Consider the following 26,167-nt stretch of genomic DNA (forward strand, 5'->3'; position numbering starts at 1 on the left):
CCGCCACATAGTGCCATGCTGCCTCCAACCATCATCGCCACACAGTGCAACGCTGCCTCCTACCACCACCACCACACAGTGCCATGTTGCCTCCTGGCACCACTGCCACACAGTGCCATGATACCTCCTACCACCACCACCACACAGTGCCATGCTGCCTCCTGCCACCACCGCCACATAGTGCCATGCTGCCTCCAACCATCATCGCCACACAGTGCCACACTGTCTCCTACCACCACTGCCACATAGTGCCATGCTGCCTCCTACCACCACCGCCACACAGTGCCATGCTGCCTCCTGCCACCACCGCCACATAGTGCCATGCTGCCTCCAACCATCATCGCCACACAGTGCCACACTGTCTCCTACCACCACTGCCACATAGTGCCATGCTGCCTCCAACCACCACCGCCACACAGTGCCATGCTGCCTCCAACAATCATCGCCACACAGTGCCACACTGTCTCCTACCACCACTGCCACACAGTGCCATGATACCTCCTACCACCACCACCACACAGTGCCATGCTGCCTCCTGCCACCACCGCCACATAGTGCCATGCTGCCTCCAACCATCATCGCCACACAGTGCCACACTGTCTCCTACCACCACTGCCACATAGTGCCATGCTGCCTCCTACCACCACCGCCACACAGTGCCATGCTGCCTCCAACCATCATCGCCACACAGTGCCATGCTGCCTCCAACCATCATCGCCACATAGTGCCATGCTGCCTCCAACCATCATCGCCACACAGTGCCACGCTGTCTCCTACCACCACTGCCACATAGTGCCATGCTGCCTCCAACTACCACCGCAACACAGTGCCATGCTGCCTCCAACAATCATCGCCACACAGTGCCACACTGTCTCCTACCACCACTGCCACACAGTGCCATGATACCTCCTACCACCACCACCACACAGTGCCATGCTGCCTCCTGCCACCACCGCCACATAGTGCCATGCTGCCTCCAACCATCATCGCCACACAGTGCCACACTGTCTCCTACCACCACTGCCACACAGTGCCATGCTGCCTCCTACCACCACCGCCACACAGTGCCATGCTGCCTCCAACCATCATCGCCACACAGTGCCATGCTGCCTCCAACCATCATCGCCACATAGTGCCATGCTGCCTCCAACCATCATCGCCACACAGTGCCACACTGTCTCCTACCACCACTGCCACATAGTGCCATGCTGCCTCCTACCACCACCGCCACACAGTGCCATGCTGCCTCCAACCATCATCGCCACACAGTGCCATGCTGCCTCCAACCATCATTGCCACACAGTGCCACACTGCCTCCTACCACCACTGCCACACAGTGCCATGCTGTCTCCAACCATCATCGCCACACAGTGCCATGCTGCCTCCTACCACCACTGCCACACAGTGCCATGCTGTCTCCAACCATCATCGCCACATAGTGCCATGCTGCCTCCAACCATCATCGCCACATAGTGCCATGCTGCCTCCAACCATCATCGCCACACAGTGCAACGCTGCCTCCTACCACCACCACCACACAGTGCCATGTTGCCTCCTGGCACCACTGCCACACAGTGCCATGATACCTCCTACCACCACCACCACACAGTGCCATGCTGCCTCCTGCCACCACCGCCACACAGTGCCATGCTGCCTCCAACCATCATCGCCACACAGTGCCACACTGCCTCCTACCACCACTGCCACACAGTGCCATGCTGCCTCCTACCACCACCGCCACACAGTGCCATGCTGCCTCCAACCATCATCGCCACACAGTGCCACACTGCCTCCTACCACCACTGCCACACAGTGCCATGCTGCCTCCAACCATCATCGCCACACAGTGCCACACTGTCTCCTACCACCACTGCCACATAGTGCCATGCTGCCTCCTACCACCACCGCCACACAGTGCCATGCTGCCTCCAACCACCACCGCCACACAGTGCCATGCTGCCTCCAACCATTATCGCCACACAGTGCCACACTGTCTCCTACCACCACTGCCACACAGTGCCATGTTGCCTCCAACCCATCATCGCCCACACAGTGCCACACTGCCTCCTACCACCACTGCCACACAGTGCCATGCTGTCTCCAACCATCATCGCCACACAGTGCCATGCTGCCATCCTACCACCACCACCACACAGTGCCATGTTGCCCTCCTGTCACCACTGCCACACAGTGCCATGATACCTCCTACCACCACCACCACACAGTGCCATGCTGTCTCCAACCATCATCGCCACACAGTGCCATGCTGCCTCCTACCACCACCGCCACACAGTGCCATGCTGCCTCCAACCATCATCGCCACACAGTGCAACGCTGCCTCCTACCACCACTGCCACACAGTGCCATGTTGCCTCCAACCATCATCGCCACACAGTGCCACACTGCCTCCTACCACCACTGCCACACAGTGCCATGCTGTCTCCAACCATCATCGCCACACAGTGCCATGCTGCCTCCTACCACCACCACCACACAGTGCCATGTTGCCTCCTGGCACCACTGCCACACAGTGCCATGATACCTCCTACCACCACCACCACACAGTGCCATGCTGCCTCCTGCCACCACCGCCACATAGTGCCATGATACCTCCTACCACCACCACCACACAGTGCCATGCTGCCTCCTACCACCACCACCACACAGTGCCATGTTGCCTCCTGGCACCACTGCCACACAGTGCCATGATACCTCCTACCACCACCACCACACAGTGCCATGCTGTCTCCAACCATCATCGCCACACAGTGCCATGCTGCCTCCTGCCACCACCGCCACATAGTGCCATGCTGCCTCCAACCATCATCGCCACACAGTGCCACACTGTCTCCTACCACCACTGCCACATAGTGCCATGCTGCCTCCTACCACCACCGCCACACAGTGCCATGCTGCCTCCAACCACCACCGCCACACAGTGCCATGCTGCCTCCAACCATCATCGCCACACAGTGCCACACTGCCTCCTGCCACCACCGCCACATAGTGCCATGCTGCCTCCAACCATCATCGCCACACAGTGCCACACTGTCTCCTACCACCACTGCCACATAGTGCCATGCTGCCTCCTACCACCACCGCCACACAGTGCCATGCTGCCTCCAACCACCACCGCCACACAGTGCCATGCTGCCTCCAACCATCATCGCCACACAGTGCCATGCTGCCTCCTGCCACCACCGCCACATAGTGCCATGCTGCCTCCAACCATCATCGCCACACAGTGCCACACTGCCTCCAACCACCACTGCCACACAGTGCCATGCTGTCTCCAACCATCATCGCCAGACAGTGCCATGCTGCCTCCTACCACCACCACCACACAGTGCCATGCTGCCTCCTACCACAACCGCCACACAGTGCCACGTTGCCTCCTGGCACCACTGCCACACAGTGCCATGATACCTCTTACCACCACTGCCACACAGTGCCATGCTGACTCCTGCCACCACTGCCACACAGTGCCACGCTGACTCCTGCCACCACCGCCACACAGTGCCACGCTGCCTCCTACCACCACCGCCACACAGTGCCATGCTGCCTCCAACCACCATCGCCATACAGTGCCACACTGCCTCCTATCACCACCGCCACACAGTGCCACGCTGCCTCCTGCCACCACCGCCACACAGTGCCATGATACCTCCTACCACCACCGCCACACAGTGCCATATTGCCTCCAACCATCATCGCCACACAGTGCCATGCTGCCTCCTGCCACCCACCGCCACCACAGTGCCACGGTGCCTCCTACCACCACTGCCACACAGTGCCATGCTGCCTCCACCATCATCGCCACACAGTGCCATGCTGCTCAACCACCATCGCCACACAGTGCCACACTGCCTCCTATCACCACCGCCACTACAGTGCCACGCTGCCTCCTGCCACCCACCGCCACACAGTGCCATGATACCTCCTGCCAACCACCGCCACACAGTGCCACGCTGCCTCCTGCCACCACTGCCACGATACCTCCTACCACCACCAAGCCATGGCTCTCACAGCTCCAGCAGCCAACCCTGCCTCTCTGCTATACTTGCACCCCAGCCCCACCCCACCGCTGCCTCCCCCTGCCCCTCTCCCTTGCTTGTGCCACCCATTAATGGATGCCATGCCCCAGGCAAGGGGCAGGGATATGCCCGCTCACACCCATTCTGGGTAACTCCCCTGGGGTCAGAATGGATCCAGGCCTCATGATACCCCCCACTTCCCTCCACACTTGGCTTAGACTCTCCCACAGGCCCCTGGTAAACAGGCAGTGCCGTCGGGCCTGTTACAAGCTGCCCAGCCCAGCCCAGGCGGGACAAGTGAGCGCTATTTGTGATGCACTGCATGCTGGGAAGGCAGAGCAGCCCTTCAGAGCTGCCATCCAGGCTTCCCAGCCCTAAGCACACCCATGACTTTCCAGCCCATTGGTGCCCACCACCAGGAAGCTGGGCCACTGTGTTGCTGCTCTTTGGTTGCAGTTTCAGCCCCACCCACCAGCGCTCACCAGCTCCACCCCTTACCCATTGGCAAGAGCGTGACACTCGGTGTCCGGCTGGTGGACAGCGGCATGTCGGGCAGCACAATCCCACTGCCGTTCTCCCCGCTGCCGTTGCCATCTGGAATGGAAGCAGACAGAACAGGGGCTGTGAGCTGCAGCCGCGGTGTGGGGCTCCTGGCAGCACCAGCTCTCCAGGGTCGGGTAGGGTCAGGGCCAGTCACGCCAGCGAGGAGAGGACCAAGCCCCATGCAGGGTTCCAGGCCCATCTCCCTGGCACTGAGTACCCACCCGTCTTGTGAAGGAAGGCCTGGGGACCCACGGGCCACAGCCAGGCTGCTGTGGAGCTGGCCTGGTAAAAGTGGCACCTTCTTACTCAGCTCCCTGCCTGGAGGAGCAAGACCCAGAGTAGGGATACTGGCAACAGTCGCGCTCGGAGCTGGTAACACCCAGGGACAGCACTGTGCAAACGGAGCAGGTGCCCATCTTGTTCTCTCCCGGAACACTCCCTCCGGCTTGCACGCCACGGCCCACTTCCCCCTCAGGACTGCCCCTTATTGCAATGGGCATGGCACCAGTTCACAAGCACATGCCCACGGGGAGCTCAGCCACCCACTGGGGGAGCCTGCACAGGGGCATCCAGGTCTATCCTGGCTACGGCCGGAGGGGATTTCCCTGCTGTCTATCCCTGCCGGCTCATGAAGCCCTGGGGCCACCCGGGCAGGGGCTGGGAGGACGAGAGTCCTGCGCAGCCCCAGAATTGTTACACAGCACCTTTAGGACTTGGCGGGGCAGCCCAGCACTTTTCCCCAGCACATGTCAGGGCTGCAAAGCCCCTGCCTGGGTGGGAGTGATGGCCACATGTCCTTAGGGAGCTGGGGCACAGGGGACAGAGAGCAGCCATGCATTTTGGGAGTCATGGGAGCCAGCCCTGACCCTCTCCCAGCAGGAGCAAGGGCTGTCAGTGGGGTGGGAAGCACAGATTCTCAGAGCCAAGGCCAGGGAGGGCACACTGCAGCCTCGCAGCCCCTACCCTCCCGAGGCCTCATCCGCCAGCATGTCCTCGTCATCGGAGAGGTCGGCATCAGTCCACCCAGGGGTGTGCCCGCTGGGTCAGACTCTGTGTCCTCGGGGAAAGGAGGCTTCGTTCAGCCCCTGGGCAGCGTGGGAGACCTGCCGGAGAGAAGCCCAGACAGCATCAGTCAGTGGCCGGCCCTTCCACCTGGCAAACCAGAACAGGGCTGGATCAGCTCTCAGAGCACCCCTGCACATGGGACCCCAAGTGGCAGGGTTTGAGGGTGTATCCAGCACACTGCCCCAGCATCCCAGTGTTCCCTTGAGCAGGGGAAACTTCAGGGCTTGTCTAGCTGAGGGAGAGTCACTCTCTCTCACTGCAACAGTGTCCCAGGTGCCAAGCAGCGCTGGCAGGAATGCAGTCACTTCCCTGGCACTCAGTTCAACCACACAGGCTGGGGTGGCTCTGTGAAGCTGCCTGGATGCAAGCACAGCCGAGGCCCGACAAGGCTGCCCCAGTCACTTGGCTTTGCTCCACCACCATTGAGCGCAGGAGGTGACACCAGATAGCGCCCAGGCCCCTTTGTCGGGCTGCTCTACGATTTACGATTGCACTGCATTCTGCCCTGTGTCTGGCCCACACTCCCCCTTTGGCCATGTGCAGGAGGGGAATAACAGCCTGTGATGGAGGCAGTGCACTCCTGACGGAGCTCAAGGGACCAGGTGAAAGAGACAAGCACGCTTCTGAGTCATTCAAACGCAGGCAACCCCCTGGGACCGGCTCAGCGATTGGCAGGTTAAAAATTCCTGGTGGGAGCCACCAAGCCAGCGTCTGCAGGGAAAGCTCCAGGCCAGCAGCAGAGCCCAGCGAGTGATGGCTGCCCGAGGGGCAAAGGGGGCAGTAACAAGCCAGGTGCAATGGGACATGAGTAATGGAGTGGGGGAACGGACGCCCCACAGATGCCAAACCAGACAGCAAACTCACTTTAAATCAATTGTACAAAGGAAAAATAGGTTGGACGATTATAATGCCATGCATAGAAACCTGGTTCCAATTAGTCTCAAGAACATAAGAATGGTGATACTAGGTGAGATCAATGGTCCATCTAGCCTAGTCTCCTGTCCTCCGACAGTGGCCAATGTCAGGTGCCTCAAAGGGCAATTATCAAGTAATCTATCTCCTGTTGACCACTCCCAGCTTCTGGCAAACAGAGATTTAAGGACACCCAGAGCGGCGGGTGGCATCCCTGCTCACCCTGTCTAATCGCCATTGATGGACCTATCCTCCATGAACTTTATCTCATTCTTTTTTAAACCCAATTTTACTTTTGGCCTTTCTCAATATTCCCCAGCAAGGAGTTCCACAGGTTGACTCAGCATTGTGTGAAGAAATACTTCCTTTTGTTTGTTTTAAACCTGCTGCCGATTAATTTCATAGCGTGACCTCCAGTTCTTGTGTTATTATACAAAGTTAATAACATTGCCTTATTTGCTTTCTCCACACTACTCATGATTTTATACACCTCTATCATATCCTCCCTCGGTCATCTCTTTTCCAAGTTGAAAAGTCCAAGTCTTATTAATCTCTCCTCATATGGAAGCAATTCCATACCCCTCAACATTTTGTTGCCCTTTTCTGAACCTTTTCCAGTTCTAATATCTTTTTTTGAGATGGGGTGACCAGAACTGCACGCAGTATTCAAGATTGGTGTGTGCCATGGATTTATATAGAAGCAACATATTTTCTGTTATTATCTATCCCTTTCTTCATGATTCCCCCACAACATTCTGTTCACTTTTTTGGCTGCCGCTGCACATTGAGCGGATGTTTTCAAAGAACTATCCACGACTCCAAGATCTCTTTCTTGAGCGATAACAGCTAATTTATACCCCCATCATTAAATATGTATAATTGGGATTATGTTTTCCAATGTGCATTACTTTGCATTTATCAACCTTAAATTTCATCTGCCATTTTGTTGCTTGGTCACCTAGTTTTGAGAGATCCTTTTGTAAGTCTTCACAGTCAGCTTTTGACTTAACTTTCTTGAGTAGTTTTGTATCATTTGCAAATTTTGCCACCTCACTGTTTACCTCTTTTTCCAGATCATTTATGAATAATGTTGAATAGGACTGGTCCCAGTACAGACCCCTGGGGACACCACTACTTACCTCTCTCCATTCTGAAAACTGACCATTTATACCTACCATTTGTTTCCTATCTTTTAACCAAAAAGGAAAAGGAGTACTTGTGGCATCTTAGAGACTAACGAATTTATTTGAGCATAAGCTTTCGTGAGCTACAGCTCACTTCATCGGATGCATTCGGTGGAAAATACTCTGAAACCTATCTTTTAACCAGTTACCGATCCATGAGAGCACCTTCCCTCTTATCCCATGACAGCTTACTTTGCCTAAGAGCCTTTGCATGGGCTGGCGTTCACTGCAGGCTCCTGGCATGGCCTCACCGACATTGCTCAGCAGTAAAGTCATGCTGGCCTTTGGGGGAGGGACGGGGCAGTGAGCTCATCTCCAGCCACCCATGCGTGTTCCTGGACCATGTGCTCGCAGCGGCCATGATCTCAGCCCATGGAATTCCGGAGGTTGGCGTGGAGCGCGGGGGGGGGAGCGCTAAGGGGGAGGGAATCCCCAGACAGCTCCTCAGCTGGAGAAGATGCCCCAGAGGGCACTCGTTCCCCTCAGTAGGGCTCAGCATGCGCCTCCCCTCCCCGTGGTTTCGGAGCACCCCGCAGCACTGGGCACGCCTAGGGGGCTGTTTGCAGCTTGGGCCTTTCTCCCTCTGCGTGGCCAGCCCCCCAGGAGTGACCTCGGGGAGCGGGCACAGCCCCAGTGTCCATGCAACCGCACGGATGGCACGGGCTGAACAGAGCTCAGAAAGGGAGGCCACTGGGCCCCCAGCTTGAGTGCTTGCTCCAGAGACGTGCCCACAGTGTGGGCCCAACTCACCCAGCCGGAGCCACATTCCCTTCCAACTTCCCCCCCCATCGTGGGGGCTTCCATCGCTAGCTGCAGTCACCCCCAGCCCCGCTGCCAACCCTGCCCATAGGAGAGACACAACTTTGGCACTGAGGTGCCCATGCAGGCTGGAGAAGGCCTGAAAGCGTTTGTCCAGGGGGTTGTCATCTGCCGGGTTTTTCCTTACAGATCTCAGGAGTCGGGGAGCCAGGGCTGGGTGCTGGGTGCTCTCACCCTGAGTCTTCCCCGGACGCGTCCTCTCAACCTCTGCTCCTTCGGTGCCAACGTGAAACTGGCACCACTGGCTGAGAATCCTCTCCCCTCCCCCACCACACAATGGCTGCAGCTTCCAGTCCCCAGCTCCCAGATGTCCACAGAGACTCCTGGGGCAGACAAGACCTGGCACAAAGCAGCTTCTTTTCTTTTTGCAGGTCACTTGAACCTCCCGATGTCAGTGGGCCCCGTGTACCAATGCATCAGGACTGTCATCTCTGGGCACCGCGCTGGGGGCCCTGGCCTGCTACACCCTTCCCTCCGCCCACACTCCAGCTGAGCTCCACAGTACCCACGGGCACCCAAGCTTCCCTGGCACTGCTCCCTGGAGTGGCCATGGCCACTTCGTGCAGCATCCTGGCAAATGCCAGCTTGGGCCACCAATATTCTGGGTAACCCCTATGTCAGTCTTCTTCACGCCCGCTCCCCCATGGGCATATGGCACTGTGCACTGTTCAACAGCCTCCACCCCAGGGGCAGATGCATTTCCATGGCAGGGGGGACTGATCCCCGGCACAAAAACCTGGAGTGACTCCCCGATGCCACAGATTTACACCAGGGAAAATATGAGCAGAGTTTGGCCCATGCACTATCCAGCCCTTTGGGACCCTTCAGGCAGGAAGGTGCGAGGGGATGGCCCCCAGCACCAAACTCAGTTCCAGTGGGAACTAGTTCAGTGCAGCTCAGAGCAGGGCTGGGGCTAGTACTTTGCATATCATGCTAGAGGCCCAGGGCAGATGGCCTTGTGCCCCCTGCTCCCAGGGGCAGCAGGGAGTGGGCATGCTGGCAGCAACACCCCTGCAGCCTCCTTCTGCAGCACAGATGGGTGCCATGCCACTACCTAGGGGTAAACTGTGGCCCATGCTCCTGCCCCCAAGCTGAGGGCTGACAGAAATCCAGAAGCCCACCCCAGACTGAAGGAAACAAAATCTGGCTTCTGGCATTGGCCCCGGGACAGCAAGGACAGCCAGGTGGGCTGCATTGTCTGCTCCATGGCTCTCACCCTGGGGTGGGGCTGAAGGGGATCCACATGCACAGGCCATGTGCTCCCTGGTCAGAGCTGATCCTCCAAGCCAGCTCCCAGCACTGCCTCATTGCTCTGACAGGAAGTAGGACGGTGCTGGCTTCCACCGGGACTCATCTTACATTGATTAAAGCAAAGCAAACATCCCCAAGCTGGTGGGGGGCAGGAGGCTGCACTCCTCTGTTTAGCCCTGGGCCTGTGGTGGGAAGAACAGGGGCTCTCACCCCACTAGAGCCTCCTGCCCCACAAGCTACTCAGAAACTGCTTCAGCTCATAGAAATGCAGCCAGCTCTGGGGTGGGAACAGTGCACAGCAATGCTGCATGCTGCTTTGGGATGTGAAGTGGAGAAAAATATGGATGAAAGTGCAGGGAGATTCGGAGGGCAGGTTTCACTTCCCTCCTGTGTCCAAAGCAGGGCACAAGCCCCTACGGGCAAATGGGCACAGGCCCCTTTTCACGTGGTATCTGAAAGACACCCCCTGAGAGACATCCACGCTGCTCCCTGCAGCACAGTGCCACCTGGCACTGGGGCACCGGCTCAGAGGGGAGAGTGCCCCCGCTGGGTCACCTGCTCTGCTCCCTGCAGCACCATGCCCCTAGTGCCATGCTGGGCATTAGCTCAGCATGGATTGCAAGAGAAGAGCCACCCACCCCGCTCCCTGCAGCAGCGTTCCTCCACTTCCTACTCTGGGCAGGTGCAAAAGGAAGGACGCCCCTGCTGGATCCCTCACAGGCCTGCCCAGGACTGCAGACCCCACAAAATAACCTAGAAGTGGGAGCTCTTGGGAGGGTCTTGGGTGGGGCAAGGAGTGACATGAGCCTGGCAGAGCACCTAGCACCAGCTCTGAGCCCACACACCCACCCTGAGCACATCCAGCCCCAGCCCACCGCGTACCCCGCACAGAACAGCTGCAATCCAGCCCATATACAGGGAGAACCAGCCATGATCCAGCTCATCATGGGGATTCATCCACCCCAGCAGGCAAAGGAAGGGGGAGGGTCCCCACAAGGCAGCTCTCTGCCCAGGAGCAGGGAGAGGGGATGCATTGGGGTGGCAGGGCGGGCAGAATGGCCTGAGTGCCAGCCCCCCATTCCTTCTGTCCTTCTCCCCAGAGGTCAGCAACCCCCTCCCCTGCTGCATCCCCAGGGCCAGCACCCCCAATCTCCTCCCCTGAGCCCCACTCGTTCAGTCCATCACATTACAGGAGGCTCATCCCAGCACAGAAATCGCACCCGCAGCCAGCCCCTACTGCCAGCCGGTGGCCCTGGCGGGGTCCCTTCCTGGGGTAGCTTGAGCGCCGGCTTCCCTGCCCTTCCCCACCCCCCACCCCGCTGGCAGCGAGTGGCCTGGGGCATCAGACCGCGACAAGGAGGAATTCATCACAGCAGCACTTTCCTGTGCAAACACACCGGGTCATTATTCCCGGGTGATCGGTGCGGGGACAAAGGCCTGATGGAAACAGAAGAGGTATTTAATCAGCCCTGGCTGTCTGAATGGGCATGAAAAGGCCAAGGGGAAACAGGAGCTGGCGATCCATGCAGTCTGCAAATGCCAGCATGGCACCATGCCAGGCTCCACACATACAGCCCCCAAGAGTCCAGCACGGCTGCGCTCCCAAACTGGATGGCACCAGGTGTTCCTATTTACCCCCATACCACTCTCTGCCCTCTGACAGCTTGGCATCTCTCCCGGCACTCGCTGGGAACAATGAGATCTCCTACAGCCAGGTGCCAAGAGGATGCAGGTAGAGGAGACTCCGGGGCACTGATGCCACATGCAATGATGGAGACAAGGGCATGCTCTCCCAGCCTGGAGTACAGCCTGGCACGGGGGGCCTGCGGGAAGTGGAATGAAGACATGATGCCCAGCAGGGGTTCAGCTCCAGCCTGGTATGGCCACATGTCCCAGCTTCCCACGGATCTGCCCAGACCCTGGGCACACGAGCCTCAGTGAGTGGCAGTCACTGACCCAGCGAGCGGGCACGAGTACTGCCCCTGCTAGCACAGCAAGGAAGAGAGCAGAGATCACTTCAAAGGGACCAGCTGCTATGCCCAGGCCTGTGCCAGGCTCGGGGCACACCAGCCACAGCGCTGGGACTTGGAGTTTGCAGGCAGGTCACTGCAGTGTTTGCCAGCCAGCACCCAATCAGCGGGTACATGGCACATCACTGTGGCTGAAGGTCCCCCTGAGACCCAGGGGGCAGCCAGCCAGGGGCCACAGCCAGAACCACCTGAACAGGTGTGTGCTCCAGCTGTAATCCACCAGGGGTGGGCATGCTGAGGGGCTCTCCCCACTCCCCTGGCCTGGTGGCTGGCAGAGCCTTTGTGTCTCTCCTGGAGTGCCCCCAAATCTTGCCCCAGCAGCCCCTTTGGAGGGCTCTGATCTGCTGCAGCCAGAGGATGCTGGGCCCGGGACACATGGATGGGTCTAAGGCTCACAGATGTCTCCCAAAAAAGCAGGCCACCAGCTGCACCACCAAGGCACCAGTGACTCTGGGCTGGAGGAGACCCTAAGCTCAGGGCTGGGGTGCTGAGGGTTGGGACTGGCACACACTGCCCCCTGCTCTGCTCAGGGCAGGAAGGGAGCTGAGGGCAGATCCCATCACCGGCTCTAACCTTAGCCTTGGGGCTTGGCCCGGCCCCTCGGAGGAGGCTGCCCCCAGCCCTGACGTGAGGTCTGGCCCGGCCCGTTCTCAGCAGGACCCTCCCTGCTCCAGGGGGCTCCCCCCTGCAAAAGCGCCCTTGCCCCGACCCACGTATCCCAGCCAAGGAGCACTGGAGGAGCTGCCCCTGAGCACCGTCCCTGGCAGGGCCAGCATGCAGTGATGGGAGGGCACACAGCACAGGTGTGCAGACCCAGACGTGGCACAAAGGAGCAGGGCAGGCAAACTGGCGCTGTCTGCGCCCATGATCCAGGCACGAGACAATGCCACCCATAGTGTGGTCAGCCTGTGGAACTCACTGCCACAAGCTGTATCAGAGGCCAAGAGCCCAGCAGGATTTCACACAGGCCTGAGCACCTATAAGGAGCTTTGCAATTAGACAAGAGATGGTAGAAGGAGTCTAAACCCTCTCATCTCCAGCCATGGGCCAGGCAAGTAATTCCACCGTCACCTAGGGCTCTCGGCCCTCCCTCTGCAGCAGCTGCTGGGCTGTCAGGCCAGGAGTCAGGGCTCATCCCCATGGCAGTGCCAGAGCAGCAGGGCACACAAGGACACGGGCCCCACAGGCTTCCCCAGGGCAACGGACCCTGCTCAGCATCAGTCATGGCATGGCGGGGCCTGTCATTGCAGACAGCAGAAATTGTCACTAGTGCTGCTCGCTTGTGCCCGGCCCTCGTTAGAGCCAGGACCCCACACCCACCCCATCACTGCCAGAGTCCCACACTGAGCCCCTGCAGCCCCCACCATGGGCCCACACACACCCCTGTCACTGCCAGGCAGCTGAGGGCCAAGGGCCATCAGCGAAGTAGGGTGGCTCACACAGGCCAGGGGGGTGGGGCTCCAACCCCCAGACAAATACACTGGCCTCCAGCCCCATCTCCACCCCCCCCACACACCAGCCCCAGGCTACCCTGTAGCAGCCCCTCCCCCAGTTGTGACAGCACCTTCCCTTCTCCCCTCCCCACATCTGGGAGCGCTGTGGAGAAGGCGCAGCTGACTCCCCCTCCCCCACACTTTGTAGGGCCCCCTTTCAACTGAGCCGGGGATGGGGTGCAGGACACCAGCCTGGGAAGAGACACCAGGGCTCCAGACCTGCCTTGCACTGAGAACCCAGCAGCAGGGAGCCAAGGGCTCTGCCCAGCCACCGGGGGCTGCAGGATAGAGCCGTGCCCAGCTCTGCCAGGAGTCACAGCCCTGCCCAGCCACCGGGGGCTGCGAGATGGAGCTTGCCCCACTGTGCCAGGGGTCACAGCCCTGCCCAGCCGCCCATTGCTGGGGGACAGAGCTGTGCCCGGCTGTGCCAGGGGTCACAGCCCTGCCCAGCCGCCCATTGCTGGGGGACAGAGCTGTGCCCGGCTGTGCCAGGGGTCACAGCCCTGCCCAGCCACCCATTGCTGGGGGACAGAGCTGTGCCCGGCTGTGCCAGGGGTCACAGCCCTGCCCAGCCGCCCATTGCTGGGGGACAGAGCTGTGCCCGGCTGTGCCAGGGGTCACAGCCCTGCCCAGCTCCCAGGCCCCACTCCCGGTGGGACATACAGACTCCATCCCCATGGGGCAGGCTCCAAGCTGCGCAGCCCCTGGAGCTAGCGTGCAGTCAGCCATACAGCGGTCATGTGGGCCCACCCCTTGGGCCTTAGCTGAACCGCCAGGCTGGGAGCCCCCAGCAGAGCCACTCTGTGGGTCTCAGGCAGATGGGGGCTCTGCTGGGGTCTGTGTTGGGGTCTCTTCTTTACATCAATTAATTATGGGCAAAATTAGATTGAGTCAAACATACAGAGGGCAGGCACGGTGCAAGTTCACTCCACCTCTGCTGATGGCCCCCACTCCTCACCCACAGCCTGCCCGGCCCTGAGCTCCCCACACCCAGCTCTGCCACTGCCCCCCACTCCTCACCCACAGCCCGCCCAGCCCTGAGCTCCCCATACCCAGCTCCGCCAGTGTGCCTCAATCCCGACTTTTTTCGGAGTAGCAGCCGTCTTAGTCTGTATTCGCAAAAAGAAAAGGAGTACTTGTGGCACCTTAGAGACTAACAAATTTATTAGAGCATAAGCTTTCGTGAGCTACAGCTCACTAATGCATCCGATGAAGTGAGCTGTAGCTCACGAAAGCTTATGCTCTAATAAATTTGTTAGTCTCTAAGGTGCCACAAGTACTCCTTTTCTTTTTGTCAATCCCGACTGGCAGCCCCCCGCTATTTCAGACCTGGGGCTCTCACAAATCTCCCGGTGCTCCACCAGCCCAAACCAGCCCCCTCTTTCAGCACAATCCCCTTCCAGCTCTGTGGGGGAGACCAGCTTCCAGCCCTGCTGTGCCCAGTCTCCCAGAGGAAGCAACGTGTGTCCATTGGGCAGGACTGGGACTTCTCCCCGGCCTGGACACCAGCTGCGCACCCCGTCCCCCACCAACCTCTTTTAAAAGGGCCAGGGAGTGAGACCCCCCTGCAGCCCAGCTCTCCCGGGAACAAGACCCCGCGCGCAGATCACCGGGGCAACATGGCCACAGAGGAGAGAGCAGCAGGTGAGAGCCATGCCGTGCCCTGCAGCCGCTAGGGACCCTTGGGGCTCGTCTGCACCCAGGGACATGGAGGGGAATCAGCTCAAGGTGCCGTGTTGTGAGTGTAAAGTGCATTAGACCCATGAGGATGTTTGCCCTCAGGAGTCAAGTGGTTTCGTGGCCCCATGCAGGGTAACTCTCAGCGCCTCCCAGAATGGACCTGATGGGAGCTGGGGCACTAAACTGGGAGGAGTGGTAGATACGCTGGAGGGTAGGGATAGGATACAGAGGGCCCTAGACAAATTGGAGGATTGGGCCAAAAGAAATCTGATGAGGTTCATCAAGGACAAGTGCAGAGTTTTGCACTTAGGATGGAAGAATCTCATGCACCGCTACACACTAGGGACCGAGTGGCTAGGCAGCAGTTCTGCAGAAAAGGACCTAGGGGTTACAGTGGATGAGAAGCTGGATATGAGTCAACAGTGTGCCCTTGTTGCCAAGAAGGCCAATGGCATTTGGGAATGTATAAGTAGGGGCCTTGCCAGCAGATCAAGGGACTTGATCGTTCCCCTCTATTCGACATTGGTGAGGCCTCATCTGGAGTACTGTGTCCAGTTTTGGGCCCCACACTACAAGAAGGATGTAGAAAAATTGGAGGGCGTCCAGCGGAGGGCAACAAAAATGATTAGGGGACTGGAACACATGACTTATGAGGAGAGGCTGAGGGAACTGGGATTGTTTAGTCTGCGGAAGAGAAGAATGAGGGGGGATTTGATAGCTGCTTTCAACGACCTGAAAGGGGGTTCCAAAGAGGATGGATCTAGACTGTTCTCAGTGGTAGCAGATGACAGAACGAGGAGTAATGGTCTCAAGTTGCAATGGGGGAGGCTTAGGTTGGAAAAACTTTCTCACTACGAGGGTGGTGAAGCACTGGAATGCGTTACCTAGGGAGGTGGTGGAATCTCCTTCGTTAGAGGTTTTTAAGGTCAGGCTTGACAAGCCCTGGCTGGGATGATTTAGTTGGGGATTGGTCCTGCTTTGAGTGGGGGGTTGGACTAGATGACCTCCTAAGTCCCTTCCAACCCTGATATTCTATGATTCTATGAATCAAGCCCTGCGACCCACACCGTCCCACCAGCCAGGTGGGGTTCAGGGTGGCTCTAGGATCGCAGGCAGCAGGCAAGGGGCACAGATTCACTCCCTGGGCTTGGCAGATGGATGGACTCTAGCCCCATATCCTCCTCTAGTGGCCAGGTGCCAGCTCCCTGGGGAGCACCATCTCCCTGCAGGTTCGGCCTCCCACACAGACCAAAGAAAGACCCTGGCTCTTACAGTCTCATGCTCAGCTCACAGTCTCAGCTCTCACTTACAGATCTATTTGTTCCTACCCCCCAGAGGCAAAGAAAAGCTTGAAGTCAAGGCCTGAGTAAGAGCATTGCCTGCCTGAGTCTGCAGGCAGCCTGAACCAGTAGCTCCAAGAGCTACTGAAACCTGCTGCCATTCCAGTGAGGGACAGGCCCATGCCAGGGGGAGTCTCATGTGGGATGTGCCTACGGCCCTGGGCAGCTTTAATTTGGCCCTGTCCAGCTTTAATTTGGCCCTGTCCCCAGAGGAGACCTGGCAGTTCAGCTGAGCAAGGGGCAACATTTCTGCAGTGGGATAATGCTGCAGGGCCACTGGGTTGGAATCCTGGGGTACTGGAGATGGTTGGTGATTCAGTGTCCCATTCATATCCTGCCATGGCATCGCTGCTCTGTGCCCAATACACACCACCCCGTAGTAGGGGGGAACTCCACTGTCTGGGTGCTGCCAAATTGGAAACTGCCCCCTCCCCAAAATTAACTAGGATACAGAAATAAAGAAAAGAAAGAAAGAAAAGAGCCTCAGTTTCCCTTCCAGCCTGTCTCTGCCTTGTCTGTTGAGGGGGCCTGGGACTGGCCTACTCTGTGTCTGTGCAGCATCAGCACAATGGGCCCTGAGCTCACCCTACAAGGGCTCCAGCTGTACAGCTAATAAAGAAGAAAAAGTAATGAACCCAGGAAGCTGGTGGAAATGCCTCCATAGTGCTAGGCTGCAAATCCCTGCCCTGGGGCTGTGACAAAAATAAAGAGATGCTGCAGCCCAGACACCAACCCACTGCTAGCACTGGCTACAAAGGAGATTTAATGGCAGCGCCAGGGCGCCCAGGCATGGGGATGGGCCGCAGCTGCATGCAAAGGCAGTGGCAGGCAGAAGTGCACAGGTACAGCACGCCCACAGACGGGCGGGCACTCACGTAGCCGGCAGCATGCACACGTGCACATACGCACTACTGTCTCGCTCGCTCCTGCCCTGCAGCCAGGAAATACTTACATCACGGCTGACTTCTGGGCTATGTTTAAAGCCTAGGGGGGTCATCGCCCAGAGCAGGCGTGGAGCAAACCCCGCGCCTGAACGCAGGGCTCTGGAATCCCACAGGCACCGTGTTACACCAATTCAGGAGGGGAAAATATTCTCCCCCCAGCTGCCCCCTCCAGCCTGGTCAGGATCCAGGGCTGGGCCTGACAGCCGAGCTGATGTACATTGAAGTGCCAAGGAGTGTAACGCCAGAGAGGCAGAAGGGTGTTAAACCCCTAGGAGGATGGATAGGAAGCCAGGACCTGCTGTCCATACGCCCCCCCTCAGCCCTGGAGTGTGAGTCACACCCCTGTACCCCAATGCACCATGTGCCGTGCACAGCACCCCCACAGCCCTGCCGGATCCCACTCGCCAGCCTGCAGGAAAGTCGCCCCTAGAAAAGGATGGGGGTGAGGTTTCCCCCAGAAGAGATCAGCCCCCGACAACATGGCCCCATGCGGGAGCCAGGGTCCCTCTTCCACCAGAACAATGGCAGCTATTCCCAAGCCTCCGAGCCAGCCCGGGGGTTACTTAAAGCTCCGGGCAGCACCAGGCCGCTGCCCACCCCTCCCCCCCCCCCCGCCCCAGGCTTCGGCAGGAATGAGACACTTCCTGAAATTGTGCTCGGGAACAGACGCACCAGCCAGCAGGCAGCTCAGCAGGGACTAGCCAAGGGCCCCCACCCCAAACACAGGCATTCAACCCCCCGCGTGTCCCTGCTCGCCACTCGTCTCCAACAACTGCCCCGTGCTCCACCAGCACCCCTGGCAGAGGGGAGGGAGGGCCCAGGCTGGGGCTTGGACAGTTCTCCTTTGCTTGCCCCAAGGCAGCTTGAAACTCTACCCAGGACGGGCAGAGGAAGACGTGGGGCGGCCCCAGCTGCTGCCACGGAGCCCTGCTCAGCCGAGAGCATCCATGGCAGAGGATGGTCACGGTGCTCAGTACAGAACAGGGGCATCTCCAGTTCGTGCCAAGCCCAGGCCCATTCTCATGGGACCCTGGAACTGCCAGAGGGGGTCAGCCAGGGGCCCAGCCAGGCCAGTCTGCCCCAACAGCAGCCACACCAGCGTTGCTGAGGCAGGGCCAGGAACTCGCCCAGAGGGCGACTGGATTAACTCGCCTGCATCCTCCCATCAGCCAGCGCCACAACCCTGGGCAAAGCCACTGAGCTCGCCGCCTTCCCCTGCTAAAAGCACGCGGGAGCTGCCCTCCTCTCCATTAGCGCCCCGCCTGGGGCAGCCTGTGCCATGCCCTGGCCTGCCCTCCCAGCAGCCGCATTAGTTTCCCTCTCAGCTCATGGCCGTCACGGTGCCTGAGCAGATCCCAGCCAGTGTATCCAGTACACCCGTGAGTCCCAATGAGCTGCAATCCCCAGGCTCGCTGCCCACTCCCTGCCCTCCAGTCCCCTGTTACAGGAGCTGGCGTTAGGCCCATGTAGGTTGGGTAGCAGCTTAGCAACTTCGCTGCCACATCCCCCGATCTCAGCAACAGCCGTTCAGAACACTTGGCCAGCATCATCCAACACCCATCGCAGCAGCTGCTGGTGATCTGCCGCTTCTAACTTACCACATTGCGCCAACTCCTCTCTTTGTTCACCGCACCCCTGATGGGGGGTCCGGGGTCCAGTCATCTCCTGCCCCCACTGTGCTGAAGGCTGGCTTCCCTGCAGCGTCCTCACCCTCCTTAACTGCTCCCTTTGCCCTCTTTCATGCAGCCCTCCCTCCCCTGATTCCAGCCCAGCTGGGAGAGGCTCCTGCCATTTGACTCTACTCCAGAAATCAAGCTGGAAAACCAACCTGCACGGCCAAGTGCCAGCCCTGTGCCTCGTCTCGATCACTGACAGGCCCCAGCCGAGCACCAGGAAACGAAGTGCTTGGGACCTTGGAAATCCGGCACTGGCCACTGAACACCTGACTCTTAGCAGGGAGGCAAACTCCTATTTCAGCCCACCAGGACAAGGGCTGCAGGAGAGCAGGCCCCTGCGGTAACTTGAACTAGGACTAGATCCCCCCGCCAAAATAAACTCGCCCCTGGTGCCAAGAACCCAGGCCCCACGGCTCCCAACACAGGGCCCAATCACTGGAGCTACAGGAAAACTCTGCTCCGCTGCCGCCTCTGGAAGAGCCCATGAGCTTCCTAAGCTGTAGCCAGCCAAGGACGAGGGTCCCCACGCACAGCACGGTGCTCAAGCTTGCTCCACTGAAACCAATGGCAAAACGCCCCATCAACACCCAGCCGAGCCCGACCATCCCCCTCATCCCACCCCCCCCCGAGACCTGGATCAGGCCCCACCTTCCCACAAACCTGCCCGGGGCTGGATCAGGGCCCAATAACCGCTTAATTACAACCTATTTTCCAAGCGCGTGGAGCTGAGCTGCTGGGTGCAGCTGGCTCTGAGGACCAGCAGGACCTAAACTATCACAGCTGCTCACAGGGTCATTGTAACAGCCTGACACTCATCCCACAATCTGCCACAGTGTGCAGCCTTCCCAGAAACTCCCCTTCGTTTGCCACCAGAGAAACCTGCTCATTCTCCGGCGCTGCATTTTCCAACCCATGTTACAGGGCTGCTAGCCCCACTGCCCCTGCTACCACAGTCCTGCTCTACCCACACACAGCTCTGACGGTGCCCCTCAATCCCTACCCGTAGCCCCCTGCTATTCATAGAATCCTAGAATCTCACGGTTGGAAGGGACCTCAGGAGGTCATCTAGTCCAACCTCCTGCTCAAAGCAGGATCAACCCCCGTTTTTGGCCCAGATCCCTAAATGGCCCCCTCAAGGATTGAACTCACAACCCTGGGTTTAGCAGGCCAATGCTCAAATCATTGAGCTATCCCTCTGCTCTAACCTTCCCCACCCCATGGCTCTGCCAGCGCCCTTCATTCCTGACCTGCAGCCCCTGCTGTCATGGGGTCTCCAGCTCCGCTAACACACCGCAAGCCACCATCTCCATAGCATCTGTGGTTATTTCCCCTTCACTTCCCTCCCTGCCATAGCTCCCGCTCCCTTCTCTAGTTTCCCGGGGACAAAGGGTCTCAGTTTGGCTCAAATACCCCCCCCCCCGCCACACACACACAGCCTGGAGTGGGAGCATGACCCAGCACATGCACCAGGCTTAGTGCCAGGTGAGAACCCTCCGGAGAGCTGCCCCTTCAGGAGCTGGCTAGGCCAGCCAATCAGGCTGGCAGAGGAGCAGATTGGGGGTGGGCAGGGCTGGTCCAGGTCCATTGGTTGTATGTGGACAGTGGTTCTAGTTCTAGATCGCAGGGGGGGCCTCCTGATGAAGCGAATGTGGCTGGGGGGGCTCAGGGATTTGGCAAACTCAGGAGAGGTTTGTGCATCTGCAGCAAACCCAGCCCACTCGGCCCTGCCTTTACTCTGCTGCTTCTTGCAGGCTGGGCCCCACCCTGTGCCTGTGGCTGGGGATTTGCCAGGTGCAGGATTGAGAGCCAGTTATTTATTTTAGCTCCTGCCCTGCCCTGCAAGCCAAGCACTGCCTGCCCAGCTCTGGTGGTGCCCCTCACAACCCCCCAATCTGCCAATGCCCCTCAGTGCCAACCATCAGCCCCCCAGCTAGCCCATCCTGGGCTCCCCCTGAGCCCTGGCAGTGCCCCCCAACACCGCTGCTGGTCCAAGCCTGGCACTGCACCTGGCAGGGATTCTGCAAAGCCTTTCCGGTTACTGGCACGGGAAAGCAGCTCATCAACCACCATCCCAGGACCGCTCTCCCCTGCCCATTTCCCAGAGTCCAACCAGGTTCCCCTCCTCAGGCACAGGTGGAAATTGGGGGATAAAACCCACATTTTTCCAGGATGAGGATTTCACCTCCCTGACCCTCAGCACCCGCCCTGCCCCATTCCTCCCAGCCCTACGGCTCTGCAGCCGGCTCAGGGTGAAAGGACCCACCCAGGAGATGAAACTGTGCCCAGCTGGGCTAACCTTCCAGCCCTGGCTCCGCTGGCATGGTGACCATGGGCCACCAAGCACATGGGGCGATGCCTCCCATCTGTCCCTGCCGGGTGGGAAGGGGGTATCGATCACTAGGGGGAAATCAGAATGCGCTGCCACAAGGGGGCGCATCCGAGCTAGCTGTCCCCCTCTTGGACTGCCCAGCTCTGCCCATATGGGGAGAAGGGAGGGGCCCGAGGGCCCCCCCCCCCGAGTCACACTGCTCTCATGTGGGGGGGGTGGGGCAGAGCTCAGTGCTACTGAAAATGGATCAGCCCAAAGCATCTCCAAAATAACCTGTCTCCCTGCTGGCCTGCCCAGCCCAAAATACCCTGCAAGCCGGCGGCAGGCTGGGGTGCGGCCGGCCTCCTGCTGCCCCACCCTGCCAGTCTGAGCCAGCTAGGCAACCCATGGAGCGGGGAGGGTGTCGGGTCAAGGAAGGGTCCTGCCTGGGGAGGGGGTGGACATGGGGGACAGTTTGAGGGGAGTGGCTGCAGGAGGCTCCCCCTCTCTTGCTGCTCCCCTACTTGCTGGAATAGTCCCCCCTCGGGCTGGGTGCTAAGGAGGATGGACAGTGCCCTGCCACCAGCTCCCACTGTGCTCTGATGGGGGCCGAGGAGGGTCTCAATCCCAGGCCTGGGCCCATTCCAGCCCCAGTAAGAGCCCACGCTCAGAGGACCCCAGGGAGGCCACAAGGGCCTTGAGGCCTGTGGTCCAGGGCACTGAGCGGGCAGTGGGGGCTGGGCTGCCCCCAGCTCTAGGGTCCCTGGCCAGGGGAGGGCTGGGCTCTGGAAACTAGGCCAGGCCTGTGTCCTAGGCCTGCAGCCCACCCAACGCCCCGAGGGGCAGGGCCTGGCGGACAAACCATCCATCCCAAGGGCCAGGCAGAGAACGCTGCTGCAGAAAGGGATGGGGTGAGAATCCGGAGCCGGGCTCCTTCTGCCCCCAAGCTGAGGCCACAGGGGTCACTGACCCACAGCCCCACCACTGTGCTCTGTTGCCAGGCCACTCAGCAGCCAGAGAGCTGTGCATGTGCCCCCTAAGGGGGCAGACCCTTGCTGGAAAGGGGAGGGCAGCCTGGCTGGACTGAAGCTGCACTGCTGCTCGCAGGGATGCATGGGGGGCATTGCCCTTTAAAGGGGCAGACCAAGCCCCACCAGCTGTTGAGCCGCTGCCAGTTTAGCCTGGCAAGACCCTGCTTCAGTTTTACACCTCAGCCATAAGCCAGCAGCTCCAGCCGCACAGTGCCCCCTAGTGCTGCACTGGGGAAAGCATCCCCTATGGCGCCCCTCCACCATTGCCTGCGGCACTGCAACCTCCATCATTGCAGGGCATTGCAGTCAGCCCTGACTGCCGGGGAGAGCACCCCCTGCACAGCCCCCCACCCTGCTCCCTGCATCACAGTGCCCCCTAGTGCTGCATAGGGCTACTGGGGTCAGCCCTGACTGCCGGGGAGAGCACCCCCTGCACAGCCCCCCACCCTGCTCCCTGCATCACAGTGCCCCTAGTGCTGCATAGGGCTACTGGGGTCAGCCCTGACTGCCGGGGAGAGCACCCCCTGCACAGCCCCCCACCCTGCTCCCTGCATCACAGTGCCCCCTAGTGCTGCATAGGGCTACTGGGGTCAGCCCTGACTGCCGGGGAGAGCACCCCTGCACAGCCCCCCACCCTGCTCCCTGCATCACAGTGCCCCCGAGTGCTGCATAGGGCTACTGGGGTCAGCCCTGACTGCCGGGGAGAGCACCCCGGCACAGCCCCCCACCCTGCTCCCTGCATCACAGTGCCCCCTAGTGCTGCATAGGGCTACTGGGGTCAGCCCTGACTGCCGGGGAGAGCACCCCCTGCACAGCCCCCCACCCTGCTCCCTGCATCACAGTGCCCCCTAGTGCTGCATAGGGCTACTGGGTCAGCCCTGACTGCCGGGGAGAGCACCCCCTGCACAGCCCCCACCCTGCTCCCTGCATCACAGTGCCCCCTAGTGCTGCATAGGGCTACTGGGGTCAGCCCTGACTGCCGGGGAGAGCACCCCCTGCACAGCCCCCCACCCTGCTCCCTGCATCACAGTGCCCCCTAGTGCTGCATAGGGCTACTGGGGTCAGCTCTGATGGCCAGGATCCTGACTGAGTAAATTCCAACAGCACCAAGGGTTATATCAGAACAGTGGTCTCCAAAGTGAGGCGCGCACACCCCAGCGGGTGCGCAAGATGATCGATTGGGGGGCGCGGCAGGAAGAGCGCCACTGGAGGAAAAAAGGGGGGGGGCCCTGAGTCCTCCAGCCCATGGAGGAGCAGGGGCAGCCACGCAGCCAGTGGCCGGAAAGAAGCAGCCCTTTGAAGGGGAAAGTGCCGCTTCTCTCCAGCCACTGGCTGCACGGCTGCCCCTGCTCCTCCTGAGTCCTCCAGCCCGTGCTCGCAGGGCCGCATTCCAAAAGGGGCTTTAGAGCTGCAGGCCAGGGCCCCAGGGCCCCCTTAGCCCAGGGCCCTGAAACCCCTAAAGCCCCTGTGTTCCAGGTGGCCCTGCCTGCCGGGAGAGGGGGGCAGCTCCCAGAATCGCGGCCATGGGGGTGGTGCTGCGCTGCACAGAGCCACCTGTACACCCCCTGCACCAAACAGAAGCTGCCCCAGGTAAGTGCTATGCACCTCCTGCCTGCCCCAGCCCTGAGCCTCCTCCCGCGCCCCCATCCTGAGCACCCTCCCACACTCTACCTCCCTCCCAGACCCCGCACCCTACCCTGACCACCCACTGTATCACAAAGTTTTAAACCAAGATTTTCAAAAATAAGAAAGCATATTCAATCACACTGCTCTCACTAAAAATACTGACAGGTTTCAGAGTAGCAGCCGTGTTAGTCTGTATTCGCAAAAAGAAAAGGAGGACTTGTGGCACCTTAGAGACTAACAAATTTATTTGAGCATAAGCTTTCACTGAATGCATCCGATGAAGTGAGCTACAGCTCGCTTCATCGGATGCATTCAGTGAAAGCTTATGCTCAAATAAATTTGTTAGTCTCTAAGGTGCCACAAGTACTCCTTTTCTTAATAATTTTTTTAGTGAGAGCAAAAAGGTTTTTTGTACCGTTAATAAATAAAATAAAAAAATATTTTAAAAATATTGTTTATTTCATCTTTATCTCATCATTTTTTAATTTCTATTTTTTGTGTATGTTTTATAATTTACACAATATATTAGTACAGTAGTACATGTATATAATTTATACATAAATAAATATACATATATTAGGGGTGCATGCTCAAAAATTTTTTACTGATGGGGTGCACGATCAAAAAAGTTTGGAGACCACTGCATTAGAAGTCTGTCTTCTAAGCTGGGACGCAGTCGACACCCCTCTCAGCCCGTTGCCTCTACGCGGATCCCAGCCCACAGCAGAGCCAGATCATAAATAGCCCTGGGGTCAGTTAACCTCCCTCATCAGGGGAAACTGCTCCTGGCCACTGGGAATGGGGGAGATACAGGTGGGGGGGTGGGGGTAAGCCTGGGGCAGCTTAGAGAGAATTAACTCCATCTTGTCCAGCTGCAGAGAGAGGCCCTTGCAGAGCCAAGAGCCCAGCTCTCAGGAGCCCATCGCCCCCCAAACTGGCTTGCCCTTTTCCCTGGCCAGGGGTGCCGTAAGCAGGGGAAGGGCCAGGGCTGATAAGGGCCCAAAGACGGACCCCAAACTGACTATGAGACAGCACCAAGCAGCTGCCTCATTGGAGCAGGCCCATGGGCCTCTCTGCTCCAGTCCCCCAAGGCAAGAGGAGCCAGTCTCAGACACACACGGCCCTTTATGGATCCAGGGCTCTCGGCAGAGGGGAGGTGGGGGATCCAGTGTGTGGGAGCCCAGCCTGAGGACGAATTACCCTCCCCTCCCCCAGGTGCCACGCTGCAGATCTCCCTCCTGAGCCTGACCCAGAGACGTCAGAGGCCTGGGTCCCACCCTGTGCAGGGCTAGCCACAGCCAGGCCTGAAGCCAGGGAGCGGGTGGAGGGAGCTGGCCAGGAACGCACTGAAATCCTGGCTCAAGAGGCAGAGCCAGTGACTGAGACAGCAAAGGGAGAAAAATCAGGAGCCCAAAGGACCCTTGCACAGCAGCAGCACCCCTCATGGCCCCCTCCAACCCAGCAGCGCCCCCTCACCATTCCCCCCCACAGCAGCTGCAGCAGGGTCCCCTCACAGCCCCCCACCACTCAGTAGCTCCCTGACTGCCCCCCCACCCAATAGCACCCCTCATGGCCCCCACCACCCAGCAGCAACATCGTCACTGAGGTCTGCGGGATCGCACTCAGCAGCACTAACCCCAAGGATCAGCACCTCTGCCTGGTCCCAAAAGCTAAGTAAAGAGCAGGCTGGGCGTGGTTGCACCCCCATCACGCTGCCCCTCTCATACTGAGCTGTGGGCTCATTCTCCCCAAGAGGCTGCTGGCTGTTAACCTCCTAGCGCTGCGCAGACCTGAGCTGTAGGGCAAACACCACCTCCTGTGCCTGCCCCACACGCTGGGCTGGCTGGCATAGCAGTGGCAGAGAGAAGGTGAACGGGCAGCAGGATCTCACAGAGTCCCGCTGGCTGCAGTCAGGCCTGACCCTGCACGGGGCTCAGCACCTGCTGCTGAAGTTACCAGATCTGGGCCTGCTTCCACTCAAGCCAATGGGAGTTTATGGGTGCTCGGCTCCCCCCAGTCCCTGGCTGGAGCACTAGCAAACAGGGTGCTACAGGGAATTGGCCAGCCCGCCCTCTGCCAGGACTCAGTAGCACAGACCGTGGGCAGGGAATCAGAGCTGCCTGCTACAGTGATCACTCTCGCACCTGTCATGGGGCTGCCAGGGGGGCTGCCAGGGCAAAGCTGGGAGTTCAGAAAGGAGGGGCCTCAAGGGGAAAAGCTGCCTCATTCCG

General features: G+C 59.3%; 1 protein-coding gene across 10 annotated transcripts in view; it reads right to left on the reverse strand.

Moving 5' to 3' along the window:
• Positions 1 to 26,167, reverse strand: part of HSPG2 (heparan sulfate proteoglycan 2) — a 183,434-nt gene that overhangs the window by 138,961 nt on the left and 18,306 nt on the right. For all 10 annotated transcript variants that reach the window (XM_043500074.1, XM_043500066.1, XM_043500073.1 and 7 more), the window contains exons 2-3: positions 5,542 to 5,680; positions 4,533 to 4,628 (exon numbers count right to left, since the gene is read on the reverse strand). In XM_043500074.1, coding sequence (XP_043356009.1) covers positions 4,533 to 4,628; positions 5,542 to 5,566 — 121 coding nt within the window. In that variant the 5' untranslated portion in view covers positions 5,567 to 5,680. The remainder of the gene's footprint in view (positions 1 to 4,532; positions 4,629 to 5,541; positions 5,681 to 26,167) is intronic.

The sequence above is a fragment of the Dermochelys coriacea genome, chromosome 18 (assembly GCF_009764565.3).
Source record: "Dermochelys coriacea isolate rDerCor1 chromosome 18, rDerCor1.pri.v4, whole genome shotgun sequence".
NCBI classification, from domain to species: Eukaryota; Metazoa; Chordata; order Testudines; family Dermochelyidae; genus Dermochelys; species Dermochelys coriacea.